The sequence below is a fragment of the Cricetulus griseus genome, chromosome 7, assembly GCF_003668045.3.
Source record: "Cricetulus griseus strain 17A/GY chromosome 7, alternate assembly CriGri-PICRH-1.0, whole genome shotgun sequence".
Taxonomy (NCBI): Eukaryota; Metazoa; Chordata; class Mammalia; order Rodentia; family Cricetidae; genus Cricetulus; species Cricetulus griseus.
The window spans coordinates 14,051,949-14,064,385 of NC_048600.1; the positions used below are offsets into that span (position 1 = coordinate 14,051,949).

At 45.0% G+C, this 12,437-nt stretch overlaps 1 protein-coding gene across 1 annotated transcript in view; it reads right to left on the reverse strand.

Moving 5' to 3' along the window:
• Positions 1-11,069, reverse strand: part of Selenoi (selenoprotein I) — a 41,506-nt gene extending 30,437 nt beyond the window's left edge. Inside the window, exon 1 of the mRNA NM_001256786.1 lies at positions 10,927-11,069. Within this exon, the coding sequence (NP_001243715.1) occupies positions 10,927-10,983 (57 nt within the window). The 5' untranslated portion in view covers positions 10,984-11,069. The remainder of the gene's footprint in view (positions 1-10,926) is intronic.
• Positions 11,070-12,437: the final 1,368 nt, after the last annotated feature.

A 12,437-nucleotide genomic window follows, 5' to 3' on the forward strand; every position in this document is an offset into this window, starting at 1 on the left:
TGTGTATGTACACATGGTGCAGGTGCTTCAGTGTGTGTATGTACACGTGGTGCAGGTGCTTCAGTGTGTGTATGTACACACGGTGCAGGTGCTTCAGTGTGTGTATGTACACACGGTGCAGGTGCTTCAGTGTGTGTATGTACACACGGTGCAGGTGCTTCAGTGTGTGTATGTACACACGGTGCAGGTGCTTCAGTGTGTGTATGTACACGTGGTGCAGGTGCTTCAGTGTGTGTATGTACACGTGGTGCAGGTGCTTCAGTGTGTGTATGTACACGTGGTGCAGGTGCTTCAGTGTGTGTATGTACACATGGTGCAGGTGCTTCAGTGTGTGTATGTACACGTGGTGCAGGTGCTTCAGTGTGTGTATGTACACACGGTGCAGGCGCTTCAGTGTGTGTATGTACACATGGTGCAGGTGCTTCAGTGTGTGTATGTACACACGGTGCAGGCGCTTCAGTGTGTGTATGTACACATGGTGCAGGTGCTTCAGTGTGTGTATGTACACACGGTGCAGGTGCTTCAGTGTGTGTATGTACACGTGGTGCAGGTGCTTCAGAGTGTGTATGTACACACGGTGCAGGTGCTTCAGTGTGTGTATGTACACGTGGTGCAGGTGCTTCAGTGTGTGTATGTACACGTGGTGCAGGTGCTTCAGTGTGTGTATGTACACGTGGTGCAGGCGCTTCAGTGTGTGTATGTACACACGGTGCAGGCGCTTCAGTGTGTGTATGTACACACGGTGCAGGTGCTTCAGAGTGTGTATGTACACACGGTGCAGGTGCTTCAGTGTGTGTATGTACACACGGTGCAGGTGCTTCAGTGTGTGTATGTACACACGGTGCAGGTGCTTCAGTGTGTGTATGTACACACGGTGCAGGTGCTTCACTGTGTGTATGTACACACGGTGCAGGTGCTTCAGTGTGTGTATGTACACGTGGTGCAGGTGCTTCAGTGTGTGTATGTACACATGGTGCAGGTGCTTCAGTGTGTGTATGTACACGTGGTGCAGGTGCTTCAGTGTGTGTATGTACACACGGTGCAGGCGCTTCAGTGTGTGTATGTCACCACATGGTGCAGGTGGCAGCTGAGGCAGAAGAGGGCGTTGGGTCCCTTAGAATTGGAGTTATATGTGGTTATATGAGCCAACCAAGTGGGTGCTGGGAACTAAACAGGGTCTGCCCTTATCCACTGAGCCATCTTTCCAGCCCCTCCACAGCAACGATTTAATATCAGAATGGGAAGCTGCCCCTACTGATCCCTATTAACACTACCATATTGTATTGTTTTGTGTCCAAAGGACAATTTTACTGATCACCTCACTTAATATTATAAAGCTATTTGACAGTGTTAATTGCCACATGACAGACTCTAGAATCTCCTGGAAGAGGAGCCTCTGAGCATGTGGGGGAGGATGTTAACTAAGGTGAGGAAAGGCATCGTAATTGTGGGCCATTCCATGGGTAGGGAACCCAGACTGTAGAGTGGACAGTGCCAGCAGATCATCAGCAGCAGCAGCAGCAGCAGCAGCCGCCGCCGCCGCCGCCATCCCTCTTCTCCTGGTGGTGAACCTGATGTGAGCAGCTGCTTCCAATCCCTGCCATTGACTGTGAGGTAAAATAAATCCTTTGTCCTTTAAGTTGCTTTTGTCAAGTGTATTTTACCCTAGCAACGGGAAAGAAAACTAGGGTGAGGACTATCTGTCTCCATCTTACAGATAAGGAGGCTATAAAATCAGATTAGCACAGCTGATAAATGAAAAGGTCTAAGTTATATACACCCTGAGTCCAGTAAGATAAGCCATTTTAGAACACTCCAGTGAAACTGACTGCTGTGCTGTGTGAGCCAGACTATGCTGTCTTGACACAACCATAAACTAAATCAGTACTTCTTAACCTGTGAGTTACAATCTCTTTCATGGGGGTCACCTATCAGACACCCTGCATATCAGATACTTACATTATAATTCATACAGTTATGAAGTAGCAATGAAATAATGTTATGGTTGGGGGGGTCACCACATGAGGAACTGTATTAAAGGGTTGCAGCCTTAGGGAGGTTGAGAACCACTATCCTAGATTCAATGCACTAAAATTACAAGCTCTCCCAATATAGATTTTTCTCTCTCAATGTGTGGTATGCACATCTCAAGGTGATTCCCAGTGAGTCACACCCTTGATGGGTCATTCTGCTTCCCTGAGGGTAGAACCTGTGCCTTGCTTCAACAGAACACAGCAAGGATAATGGATGTCACTGTCTTTTCTGAAATGTGTTATAAGCAGAAGTGTGAAGGCCAGAGGTCACCCTCGGGTACTATACCTCAGAAGCCATCCACTTTTTGTTTTGAGACAGCCTCTTAGAGGAACCTGGTTCATTGCTTAGACTAAGATGGCTGGCTAGTGAGCCCCAGGGACCCATCTATCTGTCTCCACCTCTTCAACACTGGGTATAAAGCATGGACCACCATGCCTAGCTTTCTTCTGAGAGCTAGGAATCTTAACCCAGGTCTTCATGCACTTTATCAACTATCTTCCCAGCACAAACACAGACATGCTGAAGCCCGGTAGCACAGTCTCAGTAGTTGGGAGGAAGAGGCAGAAAGATCTCTAATTAGAGGCCAGTCTGGGCTGCACAGCAAGACTCTACCTCAAAACAAAACAAAACAACAACAAAACTAAAACAACAACAACAAAAAGACCTAGAGATACAGCTCAGCAGCAGAGCACACACCTAGCATGGACAAATCACTGGACTTGACTTTCGGTACCACAAAGGGAAAAAGAAAAGAAAAATCACAGCACTTGGTGTTTGAAAGCTAAAGTATACATATTACAGTAAGATAACTTCTTCATGTCCATTTCTTGTATATAATTGAATATATCTTTGATGCAGGGTAGTTCTTGAAGTGTGGGTCTCAAACTGGACAAATTATTGGCCCCCAAGAGTGGGACCAGGCAATCTGTCCTTTTCGTTTGTTTCTTTACTTGTTTTTTTGAGAAAGGATTCCTCTGTGTATCCATGGCTGCCCTGGAACTCTGTAGACCAGGCTGGCCTCGAACTCAAAAGATCCACCAGCCTCTGCCTCTGTAGTGCAGGAATGAAATGTATGGCTACCATGTTGGCTCAGGATCTGCCTGGTAACAAAACCTTCTGAAAGGAAACTAAGTGCAGCCTTGATCCCTGACTGAAGGGAAGGCCACTAACAAGAACTTAATGGCTAACAAAGATACCTTCTGGGGCTAATGCCAAACATCACATTACAAGCAAAAGGCAAATATAGTTTTAATAAACATCAAGTGTCCATCAAAAGCTTACTAAATGCAAGAAAGCACTGTGCCACAACCAAGAGAGGAAAATACTAACTCTAAACTTCAGGTGCACTTGCGGGGGGGGGGGGGGGGGGGGAGGTAATGAACTCTGAACAGAAACAAAGTTCTTTACAGTGTCTTTATGACTACGAGGCTCTAAGAACTACACCCACAGACAACATGACTAAAAGAGTAATGAGATCTCATCTCAGTGAGCATTGCCATTTATATCTGCCTGGAGAATTACAGCCAGGAGAAGAATAAGTCATGATGACAGCCAGTCCACCTCAGTAAAGGAACAGAAATACTTGTTGAGGAATCTGGATATCAGGCATATGATAAATGCATAAGGCCCCTGCAGACATAGAAGAGTCATATTTAAGGAAAAATACTTACTCTGCCTAGTGTGTTATGTATATAAGAACAGAAAGAAATCTGAGAAAGACTGCAGAACTAGAGGAGGATCTGACACATGCCTATAATCCCAGCTCTCGGGAGATGGGCTGGGCCCTCTCATATCCATCATTAATCAAGAAAATGCCCCAGACTATTTAATAAAAAACATTTTCATTCTCAGAGCCGTGAACAGAATGCCCCTTTTTTATCCAGTTTCACCTTCTGCATCTTCAGTCAACCTTCAGAAATATTAAATGGAAAACTTCAGAAAGAAACAATTCATAAGTTTTAAAATTTAGTGCTGTTCAGGGTATCAGTGAAATTTTGTTCCCAAGAGTAGGAATGTGGACTATCCCTTTATTCAGCACACCCATGCCATACAGATTATCACCCATTAATCATTCTGTAGGGGCCAAGCTTTAGAGATCATGGGATCACATTGTTTATGTAATGGGGGATGTCCTTCTGTGTATGTTTATCTTATTGGTTGTTGAATAAAGCACTGTATGGCCAGTGAGGCAGCAAGTTAGGCAGGACTAGGAGTCAAAGAGGATTCTGGAAAATATAGTAAAGAGATCCAGGCAGGAAGTGACATAGGAGGCAGACTCAGAATATAAGCAGGGACAAGAAGGAAATTGCTCTCTTCCTCTTCCTCCTGCTCTCTGCTCTGGAGCCGCCATGTGATCCCAGGAAGATAGGACGCATTCCACAGCTGTTCTCCATAAGATAAGTCTTATGATTATGGTTGATAATTAAGACTGAGCTAGCAGATAAGAAATCCTAATCGTTGGCCAACAGCATTGTACCTAACATAAGTCTCTGTGTATTATTTGGGAGCCCATGTGGCTGCAGGCCTTGGGCAGCTGGCAGAAAGACTTATCGTTACATTTATGGTCAAAAATCATACATACCCATTGCCTATGTTACTCACCTCACCACTAGGCACTGTATGTCATATGATCACAAGAAGGCTAGAGTATTTTGACAGAGATCAAGAGAAACCATGTTAATGGAAATTTTATTAGAGTATACTGTTACTGTTATTAAGCTCTTGCTGTACCTAAGTTACAAATTAAACTTTACCATAGGTTTGCTTGCTTCTGTAGCAAAATTACATGACAAAGTTCTGTGTTACCTCAGGGTTCAGGTATCCACTGAATATCCTGGAATATAACCCCTGCAGTTAAGGGGCTCCAAGACTCAACTAAATGCACAGCTAGCAATATAAGTCCACCTATGCCAGTTTCGGTTTCCATTTGTACATTTTCTCATCTGCAAACCATTAGACACATACCCAATTAAACACCTTACTGAAGATTATTATTCCAATCTTACATATCTTGTACAAAACACAGCCAGTACCAACCAACAACAACTTACACTTCATTCCTAGGTTTAAGAGGCAGCACATCATGAAGAACAAACTCAAGATCCAATGGCTTGGCATCAAATCTCAGTCCACTGCATTGTAAGTGAAAGGGCCTTGGTTGTTTCCTCCACACAGCACCTGCAGGCAGGTAACTTTCTCCCTCTCCTATTGACTCTCTCCCCTGAACCAGCAGAACTTCCCCATCCACCTCCTTCTGTTCCTTCAGAAAGACTCCTTCCTCTTCTAGCTTCAGGATATAATTTTTCAAGAGACATTTGAAAGGGAAAGAAGGGAGAAGGGAGAGAGGAAGGAAGGGAAAAGGAAAAAGTGAATGGAGACATGGTCTTGCTATGTTGCCCGGGTAGCTTTGAATTCCAGCCTCGGCCTCCTGGATGTTGGAATTACATGAATAAATCATCACACCTGGCAACTATCCTTACCAACATCCCTATTTCCAAGGCTTATTAATGTATGCACTAATGATGATGGGTTATTCTTGAATAACAGTGACATCTAATATTGCCATATTTATATGTAAGATGACACTGCAGGCAGTTTGCAGTTCCAATAATCAAAACTCAAAAGATAATAATTTCTCATACTATTTCTACCGAGGCTCAGGAAGCATCCTAGTCTTTGAAATTACAGAAACTATCTCTAACAGAGGACAACTTATTCACAAACGATAGTTGGTGTTTTGTTTCTGTTTTTTCTTTTGAGGCAAGGTCTTGCTGTGTAGCCTAGGCTGGCCTCACAGTCTTGCTAATCCCTCCTTCCATTTCAGCCCCAGAGTGCTGAGTTACAGGCATGTGCTATGATGCCCAGCTTGAGAGTTCTTTAAAACAATTAGTTCTGTTTTCATTCTAAATCCACAAACTATACTTTATGTGTACCCATTCAACAACAACAACAACAACAACAACAACAAATGCCCTATCCCAAAGGTTACCATAAAGTCATAGGGCCTGTCATCACAACATTTGGGAGGAACAGAGAGAAAGACCAGGTGTTCCAGGGCATCCTCAGTTACGTAAGACTTTGACACCAGATTGGTCTACAAGAGACCCCATTACACACAAAAATAATAATAAAGGATTCTTTTTATTTTAAAGCATTATAATAGAGTGCTTCACAAAACCCTGCCTCACATGAGTTACCACCCTCCACTTAGTCCACCTACCAGATCCTGAGTCACCCCAGCTTCTCCTTCCCTTTTATGCGCCCTTCCCCTACCCCATACCACCCCAGCTACTCATGCAGTTACCAAGTTCTGTCACTCTTAAATCAGGGGTAGAAAAGGTCAAATGAACAAAGACGACCTACATATGAGATACATGAACCAGCAGGGAAACGGCAAACTGGACAGCACATACTCTCCTTATTTATTTACAATTTTTGGAGGTTTTTCCATTTTGTTCTTGTTGTTTGAGTCTATGGCTCATAGTGCCCAGGATGGCCTGAAACTCGATATGTTTCTAAAGCTGCCCTTGATCTCCTGTCACCTCCTCAAAAATGTCAGAGTCACAGAAGCATGTGCCTCCTCACCTGACCATACATCCCTTCCCTTTTCTTAGAGTCTCACTATGTATCCTTGGTTAGCCTGAAACTCACTCTGTAGACCAGGCTGTCCTCTAACTCACAGAAACCCACCTGCCTCTGCCTCTCTGGTGCTGGCATTACTGGTGTGTGCAATCACACCCAGCCATATACCTTTTTAAAAGAAGTTAAGCACTGAGCCTGAACTAAAAGAGGAAGTTCAAGTATAGTGTTGCCCAATATTCTGATTTTTCAAGAGCATCTGAAAATCTGAACTTTTATGGGAAAAGATTAATTTTAAGACAAAGAAAAGACCAAATTAAATGCATTTGCTGGATAAGTCCAGTATGAGCTTTCCAGTTGTGACCTCTTTTTAGAATCTCCTACAGATCAAGACTGTCAAGGGGGAAAAAGGCGGAAGGAGGGTCTCTGCTCTTTTGGGGGACATGGTGGTACAGGCCTGTCACCTCAGAACTATGGATACCAAGGCAAAAGATCATGAGTTTAAGGCACAGTGGGACACAGACACAGACAATCTCTATTCCCTCTCCTCTGTCCCCATTGCCGTAATAATCAGGCCATCAACATTTCCTAGGTATGGATTTATACTGGCATCGGAATTGCTTGGTGTGGGGTAATCACCATCCCCTACACCAAGTGATTCTGATGCCAATAAATGTGGGCCACAAACACTAACCCACAGATCAAAATTACTCCCAATCTGCCCCTTGCCAGTTTCACCTGCCATGCCACCACTCTTCTCAAACACCTTATTTTGTGGTTCTCAGAAAACCTCTTGGGCCCATCTTGCATCTCATGGCTCTCATCTGAGAGGATGAGTTTTCCGGTCTGCATTCTCTCTCCTCAAGTTTCATCTGTCTGGACTGGCCTTTCCTCATCTCCATCACCTCTGAAGTCATCCTCTGATCTAACATCCACTCTCAGTGTGTGCCACCTCCTGTCCTCTTCCACAGCACCTAGAACTTATGATCTGTACCTGTTGTTTATAAAGGTTTGTTTACCCATCCCTATGCCACCCGACTGAGCTCTTTGAAGTCAGGAATTTCAACTTAGCTTAATTTTGCAACTCCAGGGCTGTGCTTGATGAGCAGATCTCCCATAAATGCTTGCTGAATGAATAAAATTACATGGTTTGGCCCAGTAAGACCAAATGCCAGTTTGGATTCTGGTTCTCGAGCTTTGCTATCTTAACTGTAATAGCAATAAATTCACAATAATGCTGGTTGTGGTGGTGCACACCTGTAGGATTTGCTGAAGGATACAGGAGAATCACAAATTCGAGGCCAGCCTGGGCTACACATTTTTAGCCAGGCATTGATGGTGAATGCCTTTAATCCCAGCACTCGTGAGACACAGGCAGAGGCAGGAGGATCTCTGTGAGTTCGAAGCCAGCCTGGTCTACAGAGCAAGTTCCAGGACAGGCTCTAAAGCAATACAGAAAAACCCTGTCTTGGAAAACCAAAAACAAACAAAAATTCACAGTAACTATAGACCTTGTATCAGGTTGTTGTCATCAGTCATGTTAATTAACCCCCCCAACAGCAGAAACCAATTCCTGAAATTCTACTCTTGAAACTAAACAAGGTATTTAGCTCACTTCCCATCTGAAGCACAAGGATACAATGTGACACTAGCTGCAACACTATAAAACTGTGCCTTTGCCAAGTCAGACTAAGCAAACTATAACAGTTTAACTCATAAAAGTATAGAGTCCCTCAACAATAAGTATCTGTCTAGTATGAACAAGAGGAAAAGGGAAAAACAGTGAGTAGAGGAAAGGAATGATAAACCTCATGAAGGCAGAATACTTTTAAACACAGCTGTCTGAGGTTACTATTAAGGCAACGGGGCAGAACAATAGCACTTCTAAATTGGCACCTTCACATTCAAAGCGAAAATTCAAAAGAAACCTTCCAGGACCCACAAGCACTGCTACTTTTACCATACTTAAAATACCTTCTATTCTTTCCATTTTCTTTCCTTCAGTATTTACTGGGCATCTCTTTGGCTCAGGATGCTATGGAGACATTGATCATGTTGAACATGACTGCTACCAGCCCTGTCCACCTAGAGCTCCTGTTCTAACACAGAAGGCAGACATTCAACTAATTAAAAAAAAAAACAACTACTGAGTAGGACTGTGTTAAACACTCCACCAGAAGACATGAGTATTAAGAGAGTCTATGAAACAGAGTCCACCCCAGGCTTTCTTCTGTACTGAAAATCACCCCTTTCTTGGTACAGAAACCTAACTAGCTCTCTGTGTGCACCGCTCTCAGCGGCTGCTCTGTGCAAGTGCCAGGTTTCCACATACACCTCTCAGATGTACCTCTAGGGACGATAAAGAAATTCAAAGGTTCAAAAGTAATTTTTCCACCAGCTGTTCTAGGGGTATCACTTTTTCCCTCTATATCTTTGCTGGGTTACAGAAGGTCACAGCAGAGAATAAAAACCTCTTTAAGTGTGCTGATTGTTCATCTGGGGGTAGTGTTTTAATTCATGAAGCTGCAAAGCGGGTGTTCTCTGAGGACCACACAGAGAAAGGGCAATGAGAAAGAAAAGATCTCTGTGTGCAACTCACAAGCCAACAAAACTGACCACACAGAATATTCTTTCTTTTGGACACCTCTGATTCAGTCTTTTAAAAATGAACATGGTATGCTACTACCTCCTTCTAATAGAAGAATGTTAAAGTAATACATTTTATTTTATTTTGGGTGTCCCCCCCCAAAAAAAAGGATCATTGTAACTAAAATGGCATCAACAAACTATTTTAGTGAATGAATGTTAGAGCACTTGCTAAATTGACCTTTGTTTTACAGAATGATAGGAAACATGCTGTCAGATACAAGAACTGAATCAGATAAGGGAGGAGAGGATCGCCACAGAAAAACACATTGAAATGTCTAATAAAGAAGGACTCTGGTCTAGCAGAAAATATAAACCTAGAGAAGGCTGTAAGGAAAACAAGGTTCACTAAATAAATGCTACTGCTATTTTATAGACTTGTCTGAATGTCTGGCTCTGGTAAGAAAATACTTTATCTGCCAATCTTTATATTGTACAGCATAGATACTAAAATAAAAGAGGGGGGAGCTGACCACACAGCAGGAGGTAGTAATAGCCTTCTGAAACACAAGTTATAAGGCTCTGACCCAAGTTAGGCTCTGGAACTTCCTTCCCAATTACAGTGTTAAGACAAGTCCCCACCTCAATTAAGAATAGTATGGTCCAACGCTAATCCCTCCCCCACCCCACCCCACCACCACCACCACCAGATATTCATTCTTTGCACTAATGTTTGCTGGATGCCAACTGTGCAGTGTAGCAGTATGCTTTGGCCATGCCTCATCACTGGACATTCTATTCTATTCTATTCTAATCCATTCTAAAGGCACATTAATTTCATAAAGGAACAGACTGGACCGAGGAAAGGCTTAGCAAAGATGAAACACTAAAGCCCATTATTTTAGGCTAAGATGGCTAGATGGCCAGTAGTTCCCTGGTGGGAGTACTAAATCAGGGTGAAAACCATCATTATTTCTTGGGGGCTCATTACGTACCAGACTCTTTTCAACCATCTTCAATCGGCTAAGCATGACAGAAACTCGCACTTGGGCTAACAACCTAAAAGAAGCTGAGTGGGGTTCCAACGACTCGCCTGAAGCCAAACAGAAACTTGACTTTGGCATCGGGTTTCTATGTACTCGAAAGCCCGCGCGCTCTTTGCACCACACAGTTCCTTCTAGTGCACAGTATCTCAAGCAGCAGCGCCAGCGCCAGCGCCAGCGCCAAAAGCCACAGTGGAAGCCTCTTTCCAGGGGCAGGGTGGAGCGCATCTGCATCAAGGCCTGGAGAAGTCACTACCCTCCCTTAGCATCCGCCACAGGACCATCCCGATCTCTGAAGTTGTAAGCGCTGACAGGCAGATGAGAAGTTCATTCAAACGAAGACCAACAGAAGGACACATAAGGGAACGACACCCTCTCTAGAAGAGGCTGAAAAGGCACAGCGGTGACAAGTAATAAGGAAAAGGTGAGAAAGGAATTCTCTCTCCCGGTGCTCTAAGGAGAAGACAGGCTCTCGAGGGGTGCGGAGACCCGGCGGCGGGCCTAGGATGATCCCACGCTCCCCGACCGCGAGCCCCTCTAGGACCTCCGCAACAACGCCCGCCGGCGCGCCACGCGGCAGGCACAAGGTGACACGGACCGCGCCGGCCCCTCAGCCGCCAGGGTGCGGCCAGGGCGAGGGGGAGAGGGGTGGCCGTCCGTCCGCCCGCCCGCCCGCCCTGTCTACCTTGTACTTGTCAAAGCCCGCCAGCTGCTCCGGGCTCACGTATTCGTAGCCAGCCATGACGACCCGAAAACCCACCGCCCGCTCCGCAGCGGCAGCGACTCTCTGCGACCGGGAGATGAAACACGAGCAGCACACGGCCCTCTGCAGGGATGGGAGAGCCTGGGCTGGTAAAGAAGGTAGAGGCGCGCTCCGCCCACCGCGCACGCGTGGCCGACCCAGCGCGCAAGCGCAGCCCCCCCGCGGCTCCCGCCTACTCGGGTAGGGACACCGCCCTTCGCGCGCCCCGCCCCTAGCGCCACCTCCATCCAATCGGCATGGACTGGCCACCGCCAAGTCCCGCCCTCCCGCTGTCTTCGGCGATTCATTTGCTAGAGTCAAAATAGGTGAACTGAAGTAAGAGGCGAGGTGAAAGGTCAACTTCCCAGCAGCCTTTGCTCTTGTCTCTGGTCTAGGACCCTCGGGGGTGACTGTGTGGGATTTGCTTATAGTCTTGTGGTCTGGGTGAGTGTGTGCACGGGAGTTCGGGAGGAAGGGCGGAGCCAGGTGCCGGCCGCGGCGGGCTTCGAGTTCCTGGAGCCTCCGGAGCCTGAATTGATGGTGCCGGGCGCACGGGAGACTGGGAGTCGTCGGAGTCTGTCCGTCTGATCGGTGTTGCTTGTGAACCTTGGACTGCCCCGTCATATTCCACCGGTTCAATACGGTGCGAATTCCAATTGCTTAAATCTCCTCGGTCGCCCATAAAACCATTGATCTCAATCTCCACGGGGCCTTAACTGTGTTTTCCAAGAGTGTTTTTACACAACTAGATCCCAGGGCTTTGTAGAAAGGACGGGTCATCAGTGGTTACTATGTGTCTAATATTAGGAAATGTTTAATAATGATTGCTACTTTTTAATTGTGTGCTCTACCTGCCGAGAATTTCGCATACATTATCACCAACCCATTGAGATTAGAGGTATTTTCCCCACTTCTCCTAGCACAAAGCCAGGAGTTGTGTATCTCCAGTAACAGAAAAAAAAAAAAAAATCAGATTACATTACCTCTCCAGAGACAATTTATTTGGAAATGGTCAACCCAATTAGAAATACAGTCCAATAAAATAACTATCTCGGTCTCCCTAGTTCCTAGAATAAGGAAGGAAAGTTAATTTGAAATCTCCTTTTATGTTCCTTAGAGTCATTCACTTAACAAATACTTATTATGGCCTAAAATATGCTGAGCCCAGTTTTTAGCTGTATTCTCCCTTCTAAAGCCTACGGGGTGTGTTTGAGTGGGGTTGTCATTTTTTTTTTGAGTCTGGATACTGTGGTCTCAGCTAGCCTGAAACTCACTATACAGCCCAGACTAACTTCAAATATTATCTCATTCTCTTACGTGTTAAGATTGTAGATGTGAGCCAACACACCCAATTCTAAAGTGTACAATTCTTAATGAGATGATGCATATAAAGTATGTGTTAAACCAAGATAAAATCTTTGCCATATATTTCTTCTAGTCAATATAAATAAGAC